Source organism: Monodon monoceros, unplaced genomic scaffold (genome assembly GCF_005190385.1).
Source record: "Monodon monoceros isolate NGI ecotype Baffin Bay Population unplaced genomic scaffold, NGI_Narwhal_1 Super_Scaffold_4, whole genome shotgun sequence".
NCBI classification, from domain to species: domain Eukaryota; kingdom Metazoa; phylum Chordata; class Mammalia; order Artiodactyla; family Monodontidae; genus Monodon; species Monodon monoceros.
The window spans coordinates 527,729-552,164 of NW_021703781.1; the positions used below are offsets into that span (position 1 = coordinate 527,729).

Consider the following 24,436-nt stretch of genomic DNA (forward strand, 5'->3'; position numbering starts at 1 on the left):
AGTGGCGTGAGTGACTGGAAAGAGTTGCTAGCTTTATAAAATACATGTGCTGTTTTCACAATCTTATATTACGCAGCCGAGAAACCTACAATGCGCTTACTAATTGGTTAACAGATGCCAGAATGCTCGCGAGTCAGAGCATCGTCATCATCCTCTGTGGGAACAAGAAGGACCTGGACCCCGATCGGGAAGTCACTTTCCTAGAAGCCTCCCGATTTGCTCAGGAAAATGGCAAGTGGCCTTGCACCTGTCACACCTGCTGGAGGTTTAAGATGCAGCTGTAGTTAGGAAGTGTGGAACTTCCTATTGTTTTTACTGTACATTAGACTCACTTAACATAGTCTCACCCTATTGCATTCTGCCCACGAAGGTTACTATGATGAGGGACTTCCCTGGTGGTCCAGCGGTTCAGACTCTGTGCTTCCACTGTAGGGAGCGCAGGTTCCATCCCCGGTCAGGGAACTAAGATCCCGCATGCCGCGTGGTGTGGGAAAAAAAAAAAAAAAAAAGAGGTTACTATGATGATAAAAGCTAATCTCTTAGCATTCTGTGGTGACTTTTCAGTCTAGGATCTTTGATATCACAGGTCTTGGTTTAAAGTGAAATTTATAACCATCTTTAAAGGCCCTAATCAGATGATGTCATCTTTTATAAAATGTAATTTGAAGCTAAGTTAGTGAAATATTAGACGTAAATAGAAAGGGAAGCAGTAGAAGACATACTGGACTAATTGGCTGTATTTCACTTACATTAAATTTAAGTCATTTGGCTAAAGATGCCTTTTAAACTTCTCTGAATTTCCATCTAGAATACATAAGGATGACACGTAAAATTAATGGTTGCTTACAGACAGCTGAATGAGAAGAATTCACTACTGGGCATATACCCTGAGAAAACCATAATTCAAAAAGAGTCATGTACCAAAATGTTCATTGCACCACTATTTACAGTAGCCAGGAGATGGAAACAACCTAAGTGTCCATCATCGGATGAATGGATAAAGAAGATGTGGCACATATATACAATGGAATATTACTCAGCCATAAAAAGAAACGAAATTGAGCTATTTGTAATGAGGTGGATGGACCTAGAGTCTGTCATACAGAGTGAAGTAAGTCAGAAAGAGAAAGACAAATACCGTATGCTAACACATATATATGGAATTTAAGAAAAAAAATGTCATGAAGAACCTAGGGGTAAGACGGGAATAAAGATGCAGACCTACTAGAGAATGGACTTGAGGACGTGGAGGGGGGAAGGGTAAGCTGGGACAAAGTGAGAGAGTGGCATGGACATATATACACTACCAAACGTAAAATAGCTAGCTAGTGGGAAGCAGCCGCATAGCACAGGGAGATCAGCTCGGTGCTTTGTGACCTAGAGGGGTGGGATAGGGAGGGTGGGAGGGAGGGAGACGCAAGAGGGAGGGGATATGGGAACATATGTATATGTATAACTGATTCACTTTGTTATAAAGCAGAAAAGAACACACCATTGTAAAGCAATTATACTCCAATAAAGATGTAAAAAAAAAACCAAAAACACTTATCTCACAAAAAAAGAAAAAAGATACTTAGAAAAACATAGCTTAGGTTTAAAAAAAAAGAATTCAGACATTTTAAAATAACTTTAATTTTTGGAAGCAGTCAACAACTAAAATATCCTACTATCACCTTTCAGTTGGACTCCAGGACCACCCACTTACACTCTCACAAACGAGCAGGGTTTCTGCTAGGAAAATAAACAGAAGCCTTCATGAGTTTGTAAAGAAGCTGTTTAGAAACATGCACGCTTAGAATGTTAAAAGGTCGAAAGGAATTTATCTGTCATTTAAATGAAACTCATTTTTACAAGGAAGGAAAGAAAGGTCTGGAGAGGTTGTGGTTTGCTCACAAAAGCAAGAGAGCAGCCTTCTGCTGCATGAGTCACCAGCTGGTGCATAAGAAGAGGGCTCATTCGTGTAAGGTCCCCTCACTGTCAGGGCGGCTCACCAGATGTCAGCACCTGTAGGCTGTATCTGTGGTGACGTGGAGACTATTGGGAAGGCAATTGCTACTTTGTCTTATATCAACAGCCGGGTGCCTTCAGCCAGCCTGCTTCCTTACCAGCGTCCTGCTTGCTTAGTTTCTTCAACACATTTAAGTGCTAGCACAAAATACTAGTTACTTTTCGGAAAAAGTTAGATTTCTTCTAATATTTAAAAAAATATTTTGGCATTGATTTCATATTTGCAGAAATACCTGGTTTTAAGTACTAAATTTATTTCGTCTATTATTCTAAGAGTGTACCAAGCTGGCAGTTATGAATCGGATAATTGTGATTGTCTTGTTAATATGGCTTCGTGTTTTGTTTGATGTCGATTTCAGAGCTGATGTTTCTGGAAACGAGTGCACTAACCGGGGAGAACGTGGAAGAGGCCTTTGTACAGTGTGCGAGAAAAATACTTAACAAGATTGAATCAGGTAAAAGGCTTTCCATTAATAAACTTTCCCTTAGCGTCGTTTCCTCTCTAGCTCAGTAGTGTCACTTTTCAGTACTTCCAGGAGTGCTTTGGTCAGAGCGGCCTCTCCCCCTGCCGACCTGCAGTCACCACTCACGGGCTTGAAGGTCTTGTCCGCGGCTGAGGTGGGAGCCCACGCCTCCTTCACGGCGGCCTCCTTGGCCCCAGTGACGGAAGGGACAGAGTCAGGGTGTCAGGGCGTGTTTGCTTTTAGAACCACAGCCTTTGTTGGAGCCATCACTTCAGGAAGAACGGACCTTTGTCCGCGCTCCGTCAGCACCTCGGACTGTGCTGGGCCAGCAGTCGTGTGTGGTGGATTGGCGTGATCTATGGGCACCTCGCGGGGTGCCGCTGGTTTAGATCAGGCATCGGGGAGAATTTACTCCCGAAGCTCACTGAGTGTGCCTCAGTAGTAACCTATCTCATCATTGTTCTGTTTGCTGCTTCAGTAAAAATAAATTTACAATACCCCTAATTTAGGCAGCTGACAAAGTAATATGTAGTTGTCATTTATTAGCGTTACTTTTTATTTAAGTATCACCGCAATTATATGTGGACATTCCGTTTTTAATTGATTCATTCAAATATCTGAATGCCTGTTCTTTGTCAGGTGCTGGGATACAGAAATAAATTAATCACAACCCTTGCCCTCAAGAAACTGTCTTTCATGGGAAGCAGTCAAAAGATACTTATAATACGGTGTGGTCGATACAGTAACTGAGAAGCGCACAGGATCTTGGGGCACACGAAGGAGGAGAACCTACCTGCTTAGGAGGTGATATCAGGAAGGGCTTCCAGGAGGAGGTGGTGACCAAGCTCAGGCTGTCAAGTGTGAGGAGGGGAGGCCAGCAGGGACAGCGCTAGTGGACACTGGGGGAGAAGTTGAAGTTTCTAGAACAGAAGGACCACAGCGGGGAATGGCAGGAGAGAAGGCTGAGGAGAGGCAGCAGCCAGGCCAGGGATCGTGATCCGGGACCTAGAACTTTACCCTGTAAAGCGTGACCGAGTCTCCGCCCTGCCTGTATGCTAGAGCCTCCTGGGATGCATAAAAGTTTGAATTCCAAGACCCGCCCCTAGAGATGCTGAATTAGGCCTTCAGCATCAGATTTTAAAACGCTCTCTCGTGTGATTAATTCTTATGTTCGTCCACGACTGAGCACTGCGGTAGGGGTGAGTGGCCATTCAGGGGCGGGGGCCGTGAATGACGTGGTCAGATTGTGGCTGGAGGCAGATCGTGTGTGTGGGTGGTCACGTCAGGGACATACTGGAGGGAGCCCAGGGCCGATGGCCAGGATAGCAACAAAGGCATGTTTGAGTAATCCGAAAAAAGATGCCTGATTAAAGCTTTATCGAGGATGTGGAAGCGGAGATGAAGAGACACAGACGAATCCAAGAAACGTTTTGGCAGTGGCATCGTGACTCAGATGCTAACTAGCGGGGCGGGGCCGTTGCCTCTGGGGAGGGGGCTGAGAGGTGGGGTCAGGAAGGGAGGAGGGGCTGAGGGCAACTAGGTGTCACACCTGGGTAACTCGGGGACCCAGAGGGTCATGGCAGAGCCAGAGGGCAAGCCGGTTCAAGGGAATCAAGATGCTTCTGTTTTGGAGTGTTCCCTGGGCAGCGTCGCTGGGACAAACGCAAGGAGGCATGCAGGAGGCTGTGGGGAGAATTCCTGGCTGGCGGTGTCTGCTTGGGAGCCATCAGTCTGTAGGAGTAGTGGCAACTCTGGAAGGAGCGAGACCACGCAGCGATCTACTGATCGCTGGGGAGGGCAGTGGCCCAGAGCGAAGCCCTGGAGACCGGAGGATGAGAGAGAGGAGGGGGAAGTCAGAGGTATATGAAGAGACCCAGGAACGTGGGTATCACTTTAGCCAAGCTTCAGCCAAAGGGTTGTTCGTTATCAAATGCATCAGAGGAAAGTCTCATGAGCCAAGACGTGAGCTGAAAAGTGTCCGGTGGGGCGGGCAGTAGGAAGTCACCAGTCATCTTTACCAGCAGAATGACAAGGAGAAGACAGGGGGCAGCGGAGCATCAAGAGGGGGTGAGGAAGCAGAGCCTGGCGCCTCCCCGGAGGACGGTTAATTTAACGAGAGGTTTCAGTAAATGACGCGAGAGGAGAGAGAGGGACGGAAAGGAGAGAAGGCGGGAGGGGAGCGGACGGAGAAGGTAGGGGCGGGCGAGGTAGTGGGAGAGCCCCAGGGTCCCAGACGGCGGGCTGGGCTCAGCAGGAACAGGGCTGCTTCATCCTCCTGTGGTCTTTTGACCTGAAAACAGCAGCAAAAATTTCCTCAAGCTGGTACAGAACTGTTATTTTTAAAGACTAGAGCCTCAATAGTTGTCATGAAAATTGGTGTGATGTTGAGTATTAGCAGGCTCAACACGAGCTTTTCTTTAGCTTACCTCCCCCTTTGGTGTCCACCCTTGAATACAGTGTGTGTGAGTTCATTCATATAAAGCTTTCAGGATCTTTTTCTTCTGAGATCATCCAAATCATAGTTACATCAGATAAAAAACTATAAGGACATGTTAGAACTCTTCAGCAGTACTCTTTTTTTTTTTTAGATTTTATTGACGTATAGTTGATTTACAATGTTGTGTTCATTTCTGTTGTACGGCAAAGTGATTCAGTTAGTTATACATATATATATATTTTTCATATTCTTTTCCATTATGATTTGTCACAGGATATTGAATATAGTTCCCTGTGCTCTACGGTAGGACCTTGTTGTTTATCCATTTCAGCAGTACTTTTTAATTTTAGTTTTCTAAAGAGGCAGTACATTCATATGGTTCAAAAACCATTATTTTCTCCCCTCCTTTTTATACAAAAGTCAGCATACTATGAACTCTGCACTTACTCTACCTACCAGTGATGACAAATCAGTATTTAGAGACTTCCATATACATATATATATGCTAATGTACATGTGCACACATAATGTGTGTGTGTATGTAGTGTTCAATTTTGTGTATTGCCATAATTTATTTAACCAGTCTACTTTGGACATTTGAGTTGTTGCCAGTATTTTGCTGTAACAAAAAATGTTGCAGTAAATAACCTTTTGTATATCATTTCACATGTGTGTGAGTGTATGTATAGGATAAATTCCCAGAAGTGGATTTGCTGCGTTAAAGAACACAAGCATTTGGAAGTTAGGTAGAAGCTGTCAAATTCCTCCATCGGGGTTGTAGCAGTTTATCATCCCACTAGCAGTGAATGAAGGTGTTTATTTCACTAAAGCCACACCCACAGGGTGTATTATCATACGTGGGTTTTTACCAGTCTCATAAGTGAAAAATGGTATCTTTTTTAATTTGTGGTTTAATTTTAAATTAAATCTTTGTATACATAATATATTCACATAATTCCAAATCCAGAAAGTGCAGGAGAGGATAGAGTGAGTCACCCTCTGTTACCCCGTCTCCTGTCCCCTAGCTACCTAGAGCTCTTTTTTGAAGTCAGCCATTATTACCAGTTCTTTATGTATCCGTCCAAAGAGGTTTTTATGCCCATACAAGCAAACGTGTGTATTTTTTCCTCTGTATTCAAAGTTGTGTTGTATATACACAGTGTTCTGCACTTTGCTTTTTTCACTTAATATATCGTGGGGATCACAGAAACATGAAAACGTTTTCTAAAGACTTGCTTGGTCCTCAGGTGAGCTGGACCCAGAAAGAATGGGCTCAGGTATTCAGTATGGAGATGCTGCCTTGAGACAGCTGCGGTCTCCACGCCGCGCACAGGCCCCGAGCGCACAGGACTGCGGCTGCTGACGCAGCGCAGGGAGCACAGGTAGGTGCCTGCGTCGCGGCGCCCTGCCGCCTTCGGCCTCGCCCTCTGTTCGCCACCCATAGCCCCGCACAGGCTTAGAGGTGGAGGCTGTCACTGCTTTTTGCAGCCACGTTATGAAAAGGAGAGGTGATTGCATAATTAAAAGTTAGAGATTCTCAGCAGTGAGAATCTCTGCTCACACATTCTTCTCAAGCTCACACGGAACACTCACCAAAACAGACCACATCCTGGGCCATAAAACACACCTGAACACATTTAAAAGAATAGAAATCATCCAGTGTCTGCTCTCAGACCACAGTGGAATTAAACTAGAAATCAGTAACAGAAAGCTAACTGGAAAATCCAAAATGTGTGGGGATTAAACAACATACTTCTAAATAACACATGAGTGAAAGAAGCAATCTCAAGGGAAATGTAAGAATATTTTGAACTAAATGAGAAAACACAACTTATCCAAATTTGGGAAGATTCAACCCAAACAGTACTTAGAGTGAAATTTATAGCATTGAGTGCATGTACTAGAAAAGAAGAAAGGTCTAAGTACCATCATATAAGTGTCCACCATAGAAAACGAGAAAAAGAAGAGCAAATTAAAGCCAGAGTAGGCAGAAGAAAAGGAATAATAAAATTAGAGCAGGAGATCAATAGAGAAAAATCAACGAAGCCAAAGCCGGCTCCTTGAAAAAGACCAGTAAAATCAGTGACTCTAGCCGGGCTAAGGGAAATATATATATATATATATATATATATATATATATATATATATATAATTACTAATATCAGAAATGAAAGAGGGGGCATCACTGCAGATTCTGTGGACATTAAAAGGATAATAAAGGAATGCTATGAACAACTCTGTGCCCACAAATTTGACAACCTGCATGAAATAAACCAATTCTATCAAAGACACAATTTGCCAAAACTTATACAAGAACAAATACACAATCTGAATAGGCCTATATCTATTAAAGAAATTGAACCAATAATTAATAATCTTCCAAAACAGAAAGCACCAGGCCCACACGGGTTCACGGGTGAATTCCACCAAACATTTAAGGAAGAAACTGTACCAGTTCTCTTCAGTCTCTTTCACAGAACAAAAGCAGACAGAACACTTCCTAACTCATTCTATGAGGCCAGCATTACCCTAATTCCAAAACCAGACAAAGACATTACAGGAAAAGAAAACGACACACTAGTATCTCCTGTGAACATAGATGCAAAAATTCTCAACAAAATGTTAGATTGAATCCAACAATGTATACAAAGAATTACATCCTTCCAAGTGGGATTTATCCCAGGTATGCAGGGCTGGTTCAACATTCCAAAATCAATTAATGTAATCGTCACATCAACAGGGAACAAAAATCACATGATTTCATCAAGAGATGCAGAGAAATCATTTGACAAAATCCAATATCCATTCACAATGAAAGCTCTCAGTAAAGTAGGAATAGAGGGGAATCTCCTCAACTTAATAAAGAAAATCTACCCAAAACCTACTGCTAACATCCTGCTTAATGGTGAGAAAGTTGAAGCTTTCCTATTAATATCAAGGCAAGGAGGTCCCCTCTCACCATCATACTGGAGGTCCTAGCTAATGCAATAAGAAAAGGAAATAAAAGGTACACAGACTGGGAAGAGAGAAATTAACTAACTTTGTTGGCTGATGATAATCTGTGTAGAAAATCCAAAAAATCCACAAACTATATAAATGATTATATAGCACAGTTGCAAGATACAAGGTTAATATACAAAAGTCCATCACTTTTCTCTATGCCATCAATGAACAAGTGCAATTCGAAATGAAAAACACAATACCCTTCACATTAGCATCCCCCCAAAAAGGAAATAGGTAGAACTCTAACAACATCTATATGAGGAAAACCAAACTGATTCTGAAGTCTATGTGGAGAGGAGACAAAAGACCCATAATAGCCAACACGGTATTGAGGGAGAAGAACAAAGTTGAAGGACTGTTACTACCCAACTCCAAAACACTATAAAGCCACAGTAGTCAAGACAGTATGGTATTGGTGAAATAATAGACAAGTAGATCAATGGAACAGAATAGAGAGCCCAGAAATACACCCACATACTGATGTTTGTTAAAGGAGCAAAGGCAATACAATGGAGCAGAAATAGTCTTTTCAACAAATGGTGCTAGGACAACTGGACATCCATGCAAAAAAATGAATCTACATACCAGACCTTGTACCCTTCACAAAAATTAACTCCAAATGGATCGTAGACTTAAATGTAAAATGCAAAACTATAAAACTCCTAGGAGATAAAAGAAAATGTAGATGACCTAGGGTGTGGTGATGACTTTTTAGACACAGCACTAAAGACACAATCCATGAAAGAAAGAATTGGTAAGCTGGACTTCATGAAAAATAAAAACTTCTGCTCTGCAAAAGACAATGTCAAGAGAATTAGTAGACAAGCTATAGACCAGGAGAAGATATTTGTGAAACACATACCTGATAAAGGACTGTTAATCCTAAATACACAGACCTCTTAAAACGCAACAGTAAGAAAACAAACAACCCAATTTAAAAACGGGCCAAAGACCTTAACAGACACCTCACCGAAGAAGATATCCAGATGGCAATAAGTATATGAAAACATACTCCACATCATATGCCATCAAGGAGAAAGCAAAGTAAAACAATGAGATATCACTACAAGCCTATTAGAATGGCCACAGTCCAAGACCCTGACAGCACCAAATGCTGGTGAGGATGTAGAACAATAGGAATTCTTGTTCATTGTTGGTGGGAATGCAAAATGGTGCAGCCACTTTAGAAGACAGCTTGGCATTTTCTTATAAAACTAACCTTAGGACTTCCCTGGCGGTGCAGCGCTTAAGAATCCACCTGCCAATGCAGGGGACACGGGTTCGATCCCTGGTCTAGGAAGATCCCACATGCCGCGGAGCAGCTAAGCCCATGTGCCACAACTACTGAGCCCGAATGCTACACTACTGAAGCCCGTTCTCCTAGAGCCCGCGCTCCGCAACAAGAGAAGCCACCGCAATGAGAAGCCCGCATACTGCAACAAAGACCCAGCGCAGCCAAAAATAAAAATTAAATTTTAAAAAAAAGAGTAATGCTTAAAAATAAATAAATTAGCAAGACATGTTTATAATCAATGTTTAAACTGTCAATCGTATAACACGGGTAAAACCATTAGGTAGGTAGGTAGATAGATAGGTAGGTAGATAGATGAATGAAACTAAACATACTCTTACTGTATGATCCAGCAGTCTCACTCCTTGCTATTAACCCAAAGGAGTTGAAAACTTATGTCCACACAAAAACCTGCCCATGGGTGTTTATAGCAGCATTATTCATAATTGCCAAAGCTTGCAAGCAAACAGGATGTCCTTCGGAAGGCAAATGGGTAAACTGCGGTCTATCCAGACAATGGAATATTATTCAGCACTAAAAAGAAATGAGCTGTCAAGCCTTCAAGGCATATAACTAAGTGGAAGAAGCCAATCTGGGGATTTCCCTGGAGGTGCAGTGGTTAAGACTCCGCGCTTCCAATGCAGGGGGCACAGGTTCAAGCCTTGGTCGGGGAACTAAGATCCCACATGCCATGCGGTGCGGCCACAAAAAAAAAAAGAAGCCAATCTGAAAAGGCTACATACTGCCTGATCCCAACTATGTGACATCCTGGAAAAGGCAAAACTCTGGAGACAGGGGAAAGATCAGGGGCTGGGGATGGGAGGGATGAATAGGCAGAGCACAGAGGATTTGGGGAGAGTGAAAAGACTCTGTATGATACCATGTGATGGATCCGCGTCATCATGTATCTGTCCAAACCCCTAGAACATAGAACACCAAGAGTGAGCTGTAGTTTAACTATGGATTTGGGGTGGTTATGAATTGTCAGTGTAGGCTTATCAGCTGTAACAAATGTACCGTCTGGTGGGGACGTTGATAATGGGGGAGGCTGTGTATGTGTGAAGGCAGGGGGTCTTTGGGAGCTCTACATACTTTTCCCGCCTCAACTTTGCTTCGAAGCTAAAACTGCTCTAAAAAAATAAAATCTTAAGAAAAAAATCCTAAAGCACTGAAACAACACAATGAAGAGTTTTGGCTAATAAGCCAACATGGGAATTAAAATGGAATAAATACGTAATTAAATAAATCCAAAAGAAGGCAGGAAAAGAGGAAAAAAGGAAGTAAAGAACAGATGGGGAAAATATAAAACAAATAGCAAAATGCTAGATTAAACCCAGCCTTACCAATTAAAAAAAAAAAATTAGATTCTCTGCTTGAAAGAATTTGTAGGAAATCCTTAATGCACTTGCTCAGAAAGGAAAGTTGATGGGAGTGATTGAGTTAGAGGTTCTTCTCCCTATATGTCAGTGACGAGTCTTTTCCTGGGTTCATTGAAGTCTAAATGAATGTGCCTGTAGCTAAGGCTCATTTATAAAATTTGCAAGTAGAGATTTTAACTTTCTAAAGCTTCCTCTTTTTTATGTATAGTCAACATTATCTAATATGCCTAGGTAAGTTTAAATAAAAATTGGAAGTATTCATTCACTAGTTCCCTTTGTGACTTTAATCGATGTTTGTACATTTTTAGTCATGCATATTTCTAAATTGTTCTTAATATTTTTTAGGTGTTCATACAGTGGTATTTGGGACACAATTGTTGGAGCTTGAAGAAGTTTTTTTTTTTTTTAACCACCATCTTTTTCTACTTTAAATGGAAGTAGATCTTTGTGCAAAAAAAATAATTTGGGTTGTTATGCAAGCTAGTAGATGTGGCACAGCAAACGTATAATAAATCCAGTTCAGTGGACAAGACCATTAAATGTACACATATATGTAAAACTGTTCTGTTCCGTATTCACCCTCTCACCCCAGTTTGAATCCTGGCTGTGTACTGTATATATGCTACTCCAGTACGTCTCCACAGCATGGTATCTGATGTATGGTATGATCGATAGAGCGTTGCACTAAATGCAGTCTAATACTTTATTTTTTTTTAATCGTCTGAACTAAAACCTGTTCATTGTGAGGTGTGCTTTGATCATCGTGTCAGTTATATTGCACAGTTGGTTATGTTTATGACCTGATATTCAGAGACTCTGGCATTGATCGCCAATGCAGTGCTTAGTTAATTCCATTTACCACAGTCCACAATGTGTTATGTGAGCCACACTCCAAATACTAGATCAGTAGTTACTCACATACCAAAACAAAATGAAAAATGGAGTTTTTCCATGAACTTTACACTGTCCAGCACCCTGTTGATTTTAAAGGATCTATCTTCATCAGACCAGTTCAGGAAGTAGAGCTGAGCACCTGCTCTGTCACAGGCACTGTGATTAGTACTAAAGATGCTGGTACCTTTAACCAAACTTCCTAGGCAAGCGATCTACTCTCAGCATCTGGTCAGTGCAATAGATGAACCATATACCAGGGGCTGCTCACCTGGTCCCAGTTTGCTGAACCACCTGGTCTCCCTGTTAGAAAACACATCGTTTGCTACTGTGCTTTTTCTGGGATTCAGTATTAGAGCATCACTGCCTCTTTTTTAGTCTTTTGTTGTTTCGTGTTCATTTTAAGGCAACCCACTAAATCAAGTTAATTTTAAAGGGACACCACTAAGAAGTTTGTGTACAACTTTTGCCTTATGACAGTTATCAAGTTAACATGTTTTTAATTCACATGAGTTATATTGAAGTCTAATATATATTGTATTACAAAGACTTGTTCTAATATTTTAGAATGTTTATGCAAAAAATATATAATAGAACTTCTCTTTAAAGTTAAAATACAGCACTACTTAAAGCTGAAAGGTTTAAAAGCATTCTTCACCTTACATGTGTTCTTCCACTGTGACTTTTAGCTGCAAACTGGTAAATTTCATTACCTTTAAGTTGGAAGCTGCCTACTGCTTTTGTTGTTTTAACCAACAGAGCACAGCAGCACTACAAACTCTGGGAAGTGACTTGGATAAAAATATCAGGATATAGCTGTTTTACGTACTTTAATTTTGCTTCTTTTATGTCTCGAATATTTGATTTTGAAAAGTCAGGATATGAAGCAAATTCTCAGACTGAGCTGCTTCTTGGACCTCGCTAGAAGAATGTTTCATTCAGTATCTCATTTACAGTGGGTTTGCAAGCTGCTCGTTTTGGGACAGCTTTTTGCATGGGGTAGGAGCATGTCTGTTTGACCACATCAGTTTATTCAAAAGCAAAAATTTTTTTTAAATAAGATAAATGTTAAGTTGATTTATAAGTGAGCCTGTTAATTAAACCCCAGGTACTGCATATAATTCCACATCCCTTGACCAATAAAAGTTGCTGGAGAACCAAACCATGGTGGTTCTTAATAAAGGCCTTTAGGAAAAATGAAGAGGGGAGAGGATGTGATATTTGGTCCGTGGAGTGTTTTCCAACACCACCAACCAATCCTCTGATTCTTCACACACCAGATGGGTTCTGTTCTGACCCTGTCTACCCGGAGATGGCATCAGATTCCATAGGTTAAGGGCTGAGTCGGCATCACCACCACTACCACCACCCGCCCCCAGACACACACTGCAGATGTCAGTCACCCGTCCAGGTTGTTACCTGTGCTTCTCACCTACGAGCACAGGTTAAGTGCTAAGGTTAAGTCAGCACTAAGTCTGAGGTTCCCACAACCCCCTCCTCGGGTTTGATTAACTTCTAGAGCAGCTCACAGGACTAAGAGAAACGGTTTCCTTATGAGATTACTGGCTTGTTGGCAAAGGATATTAAAGGATACAAATGAACAGCAGACAGGGAGATACATAGGGCCAGGTCTGGAAGGGTACCGGGCACAGGAGCTTCTGTCCCCGTGGAGTTTCGGGTGCACCACCCTCGCGGCACATGGATGTCTTCCTGTTCACCAACCCGGAAGCTCAGAAGCTCCTCAAATCCTGCTGTTCAAGAATTTTTCTAGAGCTTAATCTCCAGCATCCCCCTTCCCTGAGGCCAGTGGGTGGAGCTAAAAGTTCCTTCGATCTTTCTGGTGACCAGCCCCACACTGAGGCTCTCTAGGGGACACACCTGAAGTCAGTTCATTAGCATAAACTCTGCTCACAAGGGACCCCTAAAACTCAGGAAATTCTAAGGGTTTTAGGAGCTTTGTGTCGGGAACCAGAGATAAAGACCAAATATATCTAGTTACAAATGTTATGTATGTATTTCCCACAACTTACTAAGTTTTCAGGATGCTCTTAATTTACATATCTAGAAAAGCATTTTCTCAGTCTTCCTAGAAAAAGATTCTACACTCCATCTGGACTTGAGATTATAATTTATTCTTTCACAGTCCAGCATTTAAGTGAAAATGAAAACATCACAATTTGGGAAACTATAACGGTTTTTTGAAAACATATTACTTGTGACTTATGTAAGAGTTTTTGAAATCTTTAAGAACATTGATTCCTAGCAGATCAGTATCGTTCAGAGTGAAGAAAGTGCTAAAATTAGTAATTTAAATGATTTGTAATTCATACCATGACACAGTAGATGGTTCTTTATTTTCTGTCAAATTTGTCCTTTTTTTTTTTGCTTTTTTTGGAGGGGAAAATTAGAGGGACTTTAAAACACCTGTAAAGTTTAAAATAACTTTTCGTGCTAGCTGTAAAGTGATTTCTCTTTACGAATCAGTCTACCTGTGCACCTACAGACAATCTGAGTTTATCCCAGTTGTTGCTCGGTCGCTTCCTGATTGTATTTACTTCTTTAAGGAGTTGCTTTTAGAATCGTAGAGGGATTTATCTGAGAACGCTCAACGTGCCAGCTTCAGAAAGAGGAGTCATTTGCCGGCCATCACCCTCTAAGGTCAGCAACGGACTTATGGGAGTGTTTGAACTTAAACAAGTATGGAGAAAATAGCACATAGAACCACTATAGCCGCTAGCTTCCACAATTGTCCGCATTATGCCAATCTTGTTTTATCTACTGTACCTTTGCCCCACTTTTTTTATGCTGTAATATTTGGCAACACCCAAAACATCTGTCATTTCACCCAAAAATAGTTCAGTATGCATCTGTGACAAGAATATATTTTTTTAATTTTATATAATCAACATACCATTGGGAACTTCATAAAAGATACTGTTACAAGCCAAGAATGGCTATGGTTTTTTTCTTGCAATTATATAAAGTTGTCTTTCTGACATGTATTGAAGACGCACATCTTTAATCCAGCATTACGAGCGGTCATTTCCCAACATGTGGCTAATTGTACTGGAAGTTCTGTCCCCGAGCCCAGGGGACAGTTGTACCTTCAGCAGGGACACGGGGCAGCCAGCCTGCCACCCACAGCCAGCGCAGCTTCAGAGTGGTGGGACCCCTCGCCGAACTGGTTGTTAGACCTTCTCAGTATCACACTTGCTGCTGTAGTAATGTGAGGCACACCTATTTTAATCACCTCAGCATGTCTACATGAAGGACGTATTGAACTTGACCCATGCATCTCCGGAAGTTACGCTACCAAGTGTGAAGCGGGTCGAGCTTGCAATAATGTCAGCATGCTCCTTCATCCTAGAGCACGTTGCCCTTCACCTGCGGGAACTGGATGAAAAACAGATAAGCCTGTGCTCTGACAGCTCCTTTCTTTAACTTCTTGATGTCATGTGTAAATTTCATTTTAAAGAAAAGCTAGCATTTTCAGAAAAACACTAAATTTCTGAGTATGTCACATTCCAAAATGCCATAGAAATAATTATGTTCACTAAATATTTAAGGGCCAACTAACTGTGTGTGAGAGTAAAGTGCTGAGTTCTGTACGTTGGGTGGGGAGCCGTCAAATCATTTTACATTGACTAGGAAAATTTGTGATGTGATTAATTTGGGCAAAGTCCACCACACCACCCTCCTTTCCAGAAAAGTCACCGTGTGGGTTTCTGTGGCCATAAACATCTGTCACATGCCCTCATGCTATGCCTATTTCCTGGGGAAAATGGTGCTTTTATAGGACACTCTTGTGTTTCTCCGAATGCCCCTTGCTTTCTCATCGCCTCTCTGCCTTTGCATGGACTGTGTTTCATTGCCCTCACCTGTAACGCTCCCTGCAGGCGGTCCAGGTCTGTCAGGCTGCAGCCCCCTTGTCCTGACGGGTGCAGCTGGGAGCCCTCAGTAACCCTCTCCCACTCCTGACACGTGCAGACACACCGCTCCAGTCCTGCGCTGTCCTGACCTTGCTTTTGGTATCGGTCACGTTGGTCCGTAGATTGTCTTTATTTGTCTTCTCTACTGGGCTGAGACTTCCCTAGGAAAGGGCTGCCTTCTGTGTGCCTAGGGCCTGGCAAATAGGACTCCAGTGCTTGTGGAAAGGACAAATGATCAGAGTCAGTTGTGTCCCCAAGTCCTTCTAAAGTACCTGGATATCAAGCCTATCCACTGCAAGATGCCTGTTTTGCAAAATCTCCCAAAAGGTGGTTATCTGATCCTGCTCAGTCCCTTCCTGTCTGGGAAGGAGTTTCGTAACTCCTAGAGCTCACTTTCAAATGATATCACCAAGATGGCGAAGTAGGGAGACCCCGGCCTCCATCCCCCGACTCCCAACAAAGATCAACAATTAGCTATCCACAGAGAAAAACAGCTCTGGGAGAACTCGGGAGTCCACTTCAGAAACTTCAGCTGCTCAGTGGAACAAAAACCTGAAAATAATCACACAGAAAGGGAAGAACAGCTTCCTTTTGTCTGCATGACCCCATCCCCCAGGCCAGCACTGCTCAGCACCAAGAGGGAGCTCCCCAGCTAGAAAGAGTTCTCCTCCCCAGGAAAGAGGGGGGTGGTGTGAGCGACTAGCTTCCCCAGCCTTTTGGGGCACCACACAAGGGACCTGTTCAGTTTCACCCCACCTAGAGACCAGCAAAGCAAAGTGTCAGCCGTGCAGCTGGAACAACCATGGTTCCTAGTGCCCTGCTCCGCAGAGGAGCCCGCCAGCTCTCAGTAGTTATCACCCCATGGGTACCCCCATTCCTGGGCACCTGCTGCCTGAGTCCCTCCCCATTCTCCCCGGCCCCGCCAGAGCCCAGGATCTGCACTGGCAGCCTGCCCAGGCCTCTGCAGCTACATAGGTGCAAGATGCCCGCCTAGGCCCCTGCGGCTGACCCCCGTTGCCAGGTGCACAGTGTGGCCGGCCCCTCCCAGCTGTGCACCTGCACACCCCCAGGCTGATCCCTGTCACCAACCTCCGCTGTTGTGTACACACCTGTGGGGAGATTCTGCAGCTCTAGGAAAGTACACCACCTGCCAGGGCCCCCGCAGCTGCTGTGGGCCCACGCTTGGCCCAAGCCCTTGCAACTGGCCCTGTTCCCCACCACTACGTGCGAGTCTGCGACCAGCCCCTGCCACTACACAGGCACCTGCAGCTGGTCTCCACAGCCAGGTGTGTGCACACCTCCAACTCTGGCCATCACTGCTTCCTGCCCTGTGCCCGAGCAGCTGAACCTGGAGGTACCACTGAGGAACCCACCGGCCCTTGCAGCCACTGCAGAGCCCGCACAGTGCTTGCCAGGAACCACACAGTTGATGCTGTGACCCTCAGTTGCCTGAGCCAATGGCACAGTATCCCTCCCACCCAGACTACCCCTGACCCTGCACTTGGAACCCCGCACCACTAGGCCTGGGATCACAGCACACTCCAGCATGCCCCCGCCTGCAGGTGAAGGTCTTTCCTTATACCAAAGTCAGCCCATAAAGTCTGGAAGAGATAGCTGCTTCTTCAAGTGCACAGATACCTATTAATAGCAAGACTGCAGGGATCACAAAGCATCAGGGAATCGTGAGACCACCAGAGGAACACAGCAAACTTCCAGTAACTCTCCGCAAAGAAATGGGGACACATGAGTTGGCCAACAAAGAATTCAAAATAATTGTTCCAAAAATGAATGCTCAGAGAGCTACAAGAGAACACAGATAAAACAACTTAACAAAATCAGGAGAACAAAACGAGAAGTTCAACAAAGAGATAGAAAACATAAAAAAGAACCAAACAGACATTTTGGAGCTGAAGAATACAACGACTGAACCAAAGAATTGAATACAGAGCTTCAACAGCAACGGAAGAAAGAAACAGTGAGCTTGAAGACATAGCATTGGAAATTATTGAAACAGAGAAGCAAAGCGGGGGGGGGGGGGGAATGAAAAGCCTCCAGGACTTACAGGACACCGTTAAGAGACAGTCTGCACATCACTAGAGCCCCGGGAGGAGGAGAGAGGGAGGGAGAGCGGGAAGCTTGGTTAAAGAAATGATGGCTGAGAACTTCCCAAACCTTGGGAGGTGTTTGGAGTCCAAGTTTCAGTCCACAACTCTCTTTCCAAGACACATGGTAATGAAACTGTCTAAAATCGTAACTCTCAGAGCAGCCTCTTCGTTTGCGACTGTTGACGTCAGTGCCTAGTTACCCAGTTGTCTTGTTTTACATTCTAGGGTTAAGAGCTTTGCTGTTTAGGTTGCAGGTTTTGTTGTTTGGACCAGTATTTCTTGGGAACTCTGTCTGTGCACTCTTAGTTGGCCTCTTGGTACCTGACGGTACAGCCTGTGGGCAAGCAGGCGTCCAGACTGCTGTGCTGTCCGTGTGCACTGACCGGTCACTTGAGGCTGTGAGAAGCAATAGAACAGACGATTTGTCAATAAACGTCTGCTTTCAGGGCTAGGCCTGCTCAGCTGTCCAAGACTTGTAGGATGGGCCATAAATGCCTGGGGTGAAATGTGTCGAATCTCTCAATTCTGTGAATTACACACACTCTGTTACAGTTGACAGGTCCTCACATTGAAGCAGAAGCCAGAGCTATGAAAACTTGTACCTTTTCGAAGCAGTAGGAGAGGAGTGGCAAATAATAGATTTCCTCCTCTAATTTTAAGATGAAATGATTTCACCTGAAGCTTTTAAATTTGGTTTTCTATTTAGGTGGTTTATACATGTTTTTACCTGATTCTTCAAACTTTAGCCCTATCTGAGCCGTGAGAAATATACTTCTGCACTTGGAGAAATCCAGTACCCAAGTGCTGCGTTGCTTGTTCAGTGTGTCTCCGATCAAAGTATAGGATTTCATGCCCACTTTTCTTCTCTTCTTTTAAAAGAAAACACAGCTTATTGAGAAATCACTGGAGAATTTTTGTTTAACAGATTCCTCATTTTTAATACTGTCATGTGAAATGTCTATCGTAAAGCCTCGAAGGGGCATAGCACCTTTTTACAACTTAAAGGAGTTCTCACATTTAACATCTGATTTAACCTTCAAAATAGCCCTTTGCAGTGGCTCAGAGTACAGGGGCCCGAGATGCAGAGGCCAGGGCTGCCACTCCCAGGAAGTGGACGGCAGGCCCCGGGGGACAGCCCTGTGGTCTCCACAGTAGGACAAGGCACCGGGATTTCTGTTGAGTGGCACCTTTTTTTCTTCAGACTTCATGGAAATTTCAAACACACGTGTTTACTGGAATTTCAAGGACTATAAAGCGTTCTCATTTTAACTGGTAAGAGTAGTTTCCATGTTTAACATACCTTTAGTGCCAAGTTGTTGGAGGTGGGAAATAAGTTGATTTCATCACTGTGAAACCATGCTTTGATTTCAAAAGAAAAGAAAAAGAAACGTGCAAGCTTGATAACTTGCCTTTTTGTCCCTGCGTTCAGTACACTGAAAACATCATCAATTAAAAATGCATGACTGAAAATGCGTGCCAGCTGGTTTCCGAACGCTTGTCGCAGTCGTTTTGTATTTGGTGCCTAAGGCTGTGCCGAAGTCGCTTGTGAGTCGGGTATTTCTCTGTGAAGGTGAGGCAGTGCCTGGGGGCCTGAGCCGAGGCTGCCGCCCCTCGCCCAGCAGCATCTAATGTCTGCAGTTACCGTGGCAACACTCCTGTGCCCTCTGCCAATAAACTCCTGAGCCGGCTGGCCCTCGTCGGTGCTGCTGCTTTTCTCTGTTTGACTGAGTCCTTGAACAAGAATAGAAGGAAAATGTCCTTAGGTACTCGGCGTTTTTTTTACTTGATCTGCAACTATCCAATCACTGTGCTCTGGCCTTCCTGTCTTCCTCTTTTTGTTTCCAGCAGTAATGTTGGCTTTAAGCACTAGCCCGTGACTTCAGACTTTCAGCCAATGTAGTTACGTCTGGGGATCCATGTAGCGGCCTCGGCTTTAGGCCGGGTCTGGTGTTTGTCTCTGGGGATGTCGCGGTGAGATGGTGTCTCACCCGTTGTCAGAGCCGTTCTCACAGGGTGACGCCCCACAGCAGAGCACTCGGCTGGGCGTGGGTGTGAGTCGAGTCCACGGAAAACGTCGTAGAAAGCACAGTGGGCAGCGTCGGGATCCATCCACGAGGGAGGGGTGTGTGGTGCCAGGCCGGGGACCCCAGCAAGGCGGGCTGTTGGAGGGGGCTCTTGGCAGGAAGCAGGCATTTGCTCCTGACCCCCAGGATTCCTCTCAAGGAGCAGAAGGCAGCACAGAGACAGAAGAACCTCCAGTTCCCTTGAAATCCTCAAGTGAAACAGGCTGTCTGTCTCGGGCCCTAGTCAACACCTAGGTCATAAAACCAGTAAAAGATGGATTAATGGCGATGTTAGCTGTCACAAGCAGTCACTCTTAACTGGTTCACACTACCGGTCACAGTCAACACGGCCAGTGTTTGGGGTTTAAGTCGAAGCCACACTCACAGCAAGATCCCGGGCAGCAGGCGTGGTGTCCCCTGCCCGGGGGCCACCGGGCTTCCTGAACCTGTGCAGGCGTGAGCAGAGAGCGTTGGCTGGGTCTTCCAGATGCTCAGGGCTGCCCGCACTTCCCTTTCCTCATTCCCCACCACCGTAGGAGCGCCGATGGGGGCAGCGTGCGGATGTGCCCCGTCTGCCCGGGATGCTGCGCTATGGTCACCTCCCTGGGCCCACGTGGGTACGTGGGGAAACGCTTAGGAGTGGAATTGCCAAGTCAAAGATGTGCTCCTTTTTAAGAGCCGTAAAGCCAAACTGCCCTCCAGAGAACTTGTGCCAATTTACCCTCCCACTAATAGTGCAGGAGGCCCAAACTTCAATCCATGCTGTACGTAAGAAGAAGCCGTTTTTTTAAAAAATTAAGATTTATATTTTGTATTATTAAATTTTAACCTTTGCCATACATACTGTGGCAGTCATGAAGAAGGTGTCCTTTAATCTATAAACAGCAGTCACAGGCTACAGGAGCACTGTTGTTATGAAGGGCACACCGCGGGCGTCCCTGGGAAATCAGTCCTGCTGTGGAGGAAAGTGGAACAGAGTCTATGTGTCCCAATCAGAACACATGGAAAAGCCAGCAGCCTGGCTCACCTAAGGAAGCCCTGGTCCTTCTGAAAAACTCGATAAGCTTCTATTGTTGGTATAATCAAGTTCAAATTTTATTCCTAGGAAAGGTTAGTTTTTATGGTGGAAATTCAGGATTTACACCTCACTATCCAAAAATCTACATGTTTTGAATATGGTAAGGTTCAAAGTACCCTTCCAGCCAGGTTCAGGCCCAGGAGGCCCCTACAGGCCCCTAGCTGGCTCTGCCGTCAGCCTAGCTTAACCACACACAGCTTGGAGTTTTCAGGGGGAGACATACCTTCCAAGAGTGGGTATTCAGTTTTGGGTTTGTTTTTTTTTTTTCCTGTCTTCTCTAGGATTTTTAAAAATAGCTAATACATTCTTACATGTCAAAAATCAAAGCAGTATGGAAGGTCAGCCTGGGGCCTCCTTGCCTCTCCCTCACTCACTGCTCACCCCACACCTACAGTAACCCCTGGCTAGTGTGTGTATCCTTCCAGAGTTCCTTGATGTGGACACAGGTATTATTCCTCCTCTCTTCCTCAAACAAAAGGCAACATGTTACACACACTGTCTTTTTCCATCTATACTGCATCTTGGAGCTCTTGGCACGTCTGGGTACATTGAGAGCTTTCTCCTTCTTATCGAAGGCTGAATGATGTTCCATTGTGTGAATATGCCATGTTTTCTTTAACTACTTCCTTGCTGATAAACAGTTGGGTCATTTCCAATTCCCTGGTTCTTTTGAGGTAATTCCAAAATACATGACTAATGACAGCATCGTCAACTTCTGTCTTCACCCACATTTCTGTCTCCTTCCTTCATTCATTAGAAAAAGTAACAGCATTCCTCCCAGTTCAGCCCCTTTCCTATGCAGAGGCAAGAAGCATTTACAAAATTTGATGGAAACGGGAAAAAAAATCCAGCAAGAAATGTGAAAGACCTTTTGATGAAAACTTTATTGAAATAAATATAAGAAGACCAACTTAATGGAGACATACTCTATTTGGGGATAGAAAGAGTCAATATTATAAAGATGTCAGTCCTCCAAAATTAGTAAATTCAATGCAGTTTAATAAAATTCCCAAATGGAATGTTAAAATAGAAATCGACAAGCTCATTCTAAAGTTCACATAAAAAAGAAAATTGCCAAGGAAAGCAAAGAACAAGGGCGGGTAGGGAGACTTGCCATACCAAATACTAAAATGCACTGCAAAATTAAGTTAAAACAGTGCTATGAGCTCAGGTGTAAACCAGTTGATCCACAGAAGAGCAGCGTCTAGAAACTTTCCCTTGTATCTGTGGCAATTTATGAAAAAGTACGATGTGACATTTTACATCACTAAGGGCTCTTCACTGGATGGTGTTAGTGCCTTTTTCTTCCCCTTTAATTGAATTTTTTTTAAAAAGGTTGGATCCCTAATTCATATTCACCAAAAAAGTTAATTCCAGTTGGATTAAAGATCTAAAAGCAAAAGGTAAGATTTTTTTTAAAGGCATTGGAAGAACATAAGAATTTTTTTATGACCAAAGGGTGAATCTTTCTGTAGGTGACTCAAAATACCCCATAAAGAAAGGGTTTGAGGTTTGACTCTGCAAATTAGCATTTTCTATACAAAAGAAAGCATACAGTCAGCAACGGGCTATGACAAAGCATTTGCAACACGTCTGACACAAGATTGGGGTCAGATAGATAATACAGAGATCCTAGCTAGTTAAACAGACAGATACCCACTGCGGGGTGGGGGTGGGGGAAAGGCGGTGTGCTTTTCTAGTTTTCCCAAAATAATTTTAAGCTTGGCAAAGCACATAAATAGGCCATTCATCAAAGAAATAGATGATTGATCAACATGAAAAAGAAGGTAACCCTCACTAATAGTCAGTGAAATGCAAATTCAGATAATCACGTTTTATTCCTGATATTGCTAACAGTATGGCTTGTTCTTTTTTGTCAAGCTTGCTAGAGGCTTATCAATTTTACTAATCTTTTCAAAGAACCAGCTTTTGGCTTCATTTGCTTTTGTCATCAATTTTATTGATTTCTGCTCTCTTTCCTTCATTCTGGAAGATGTGGGCTTACTTTTGTCTCTTAAGATGGAAGCTTATTGATCTGAGGCCTGCTTTCCTAATATAAGCTCTCAATGCTATAAATTCCTTCTAAGTACTACTTCCTTTAACTGTGCCCACAAATTTTAATATATTGTAATTGCATTTTTCTTCCATTTAAAATATCTTCTAATTCCTCTTGAGACCATCTTTTTGGTGGATTATTTATGAGCAGGTTGATTTCTGACTGATTTGAGATTTTCCTATCTTTACTGATTTCTAGTTTAATTCCATTATAGTCAGAAACATACTTTGTATGATTTTAAATTTTAGGTTATTTTAATAACCAGGATCTGAACTGTCTTGATGAATGTTCCATGTGAACATGAAAATTTTGTGTTCTGCTTTTGCTGGGGAGTGTTCTATAAATGTCAGTGATTTGGTTAATGATGTTGTTTAGCTCTTCTGTGTCTTCACCAATCTTTTGTCTACTAGTTCTGTTACCGATAGGCATGTCGATGTCTCTAACTATAATTGTAAATTTGTCTAGTTCTCCTTTCGGGGTCAGATGTTCCTTCATGTATTGCATTTTGCCTCAGGACAGTCTTCTTTGTAGTTTTAGCCTTTTTCCCAGAAGATCAGCTTAATCTGCCCTCCATAGCCACTCTGTTTACTTTCGTAGTGCGGCTTTCCCCGTGCATGCAGAGAACCCTTTGTGGGTCTTGCATTCTGTCATTTTGTAGGGGTGATATCTGCCGTGCTTCCCATAGGAGCCTGCCAGGTTTTAGGAACGCTCACGCGCTCCCACTCATTCACTGTGGGCTCGGACGCTTGTGTTTGGAAGCTCTTGTTAGGTTCTCAGGAAAAATCCACTGCTGTGTCTCCTCCATGACAGCACTCTTCCACCTCTGACCCCAGGTGAGTGGGAGCTTCCCACACATCAAGCAGTCCTTTGACACCAGCTGGGTGTCCTACAGTTCAGCTCAGTGCTGCTACCTGGAGACAGTGGCAGGTCCCACGGGTTAAGGGCTCAGCCCCACAAGACTGCCCCCCGCCCCAACTTCAGACGCCAATCACAGGTCCAGGTTGTTACCTGTGCTTCTGACCAACCAGCTGTAAATTAGAAGGTCCCGGGACCCCCTCCCTTGGGTTCAATTAATTTGCTAGAGCAGCTCACAGAAATGAGGAAAACAGTTTACTTACTGGATTACTGCTTTATCATAGAGGATATAACTCAAGAACAGCCAGATGGAAGAGATGCATGGGGCACGGTACAGGGAAAGAGTGCAGTTTACATGCTCTGTGGGTACCACTTTCCTCACATCTCCATCTGTTTGCCACCCTGGAATCTCTATGAACCCCGTCCTTCTGGGCTTTACAGAGGCTTCATCACATAGGTGTGAGTGATTAAATTAAGTCATTGGCCATTGGTGACTGACTCAATCTCCAGCCCCTCTGTCCTCCCCAGAGGTCAGGGATGGGACTGAAAGTTCCAACCCTCTCCTCCCAGTTGGTTTCCCTGGCAACCAGCCCCCATTCTTAGGGGCTGGCCAAAAGTCATCTCAAAAGGTGTGTTGGGAAGGGGCTTGTTATGAATGAAATGACAAGGCACTCCTTTCACCTTTCTGGCTCTGGAGCTGTTTCAGGAACCGAGAACAAAAGACCAAATTCTAGAACTACTGTTCTATTCCCCATGTTCCCAGTTTCCTTTTGGTATCACTTCTCTTCTGTCTGAAGCACATCCTTTGACTATTCCTTTAAAGCAGGTCTCCTGGCTATCAATTCTTAGTTTTCCTGCACATGAGTATATCCTTATTT

General features: G+C 43.6%; 1 protein-coding gene across 4 annotated transcripts in view; it reads left to right on the plus strand.

Annotated features, from left to right (window-relative positions):
• The window catches only part of RAB4A (RAB4A, member RAS oncogene family), a 70,567-nt gene that overhangs the window by 38,439 nt on the left and 7,692 nt on the right, over positions 1-24,436 (plus strand). For 2 of the 4 annotated variants that reach the window (XM_029244775.1, XM_029244774.1), the window contains 4 exons: positions 115-231; positions 2,367-2,462; positions 6,156-6,290; positions 10,927-17,387. In XM_029244775.1, coding sequence (XP_029100608.1) covers positions 115-231; positions 2,367-2,462; positions 6,156-6,271 — 329 coding nt within the window. In that variant the 3' untranslated portion in view covers positions 6,272-6,290; positions 10,927-17,387. Of the gene's footprint in view, positions 1-76; positions 232-2,366; positions 2,463-6,155; positions 6,291-10,926; positions 17,388-24,436 lie in introns of those variants that run through there. The other 2 variants (XM_029244772.1, XM_029244773.1) reach the window with 2 other exon arrangements.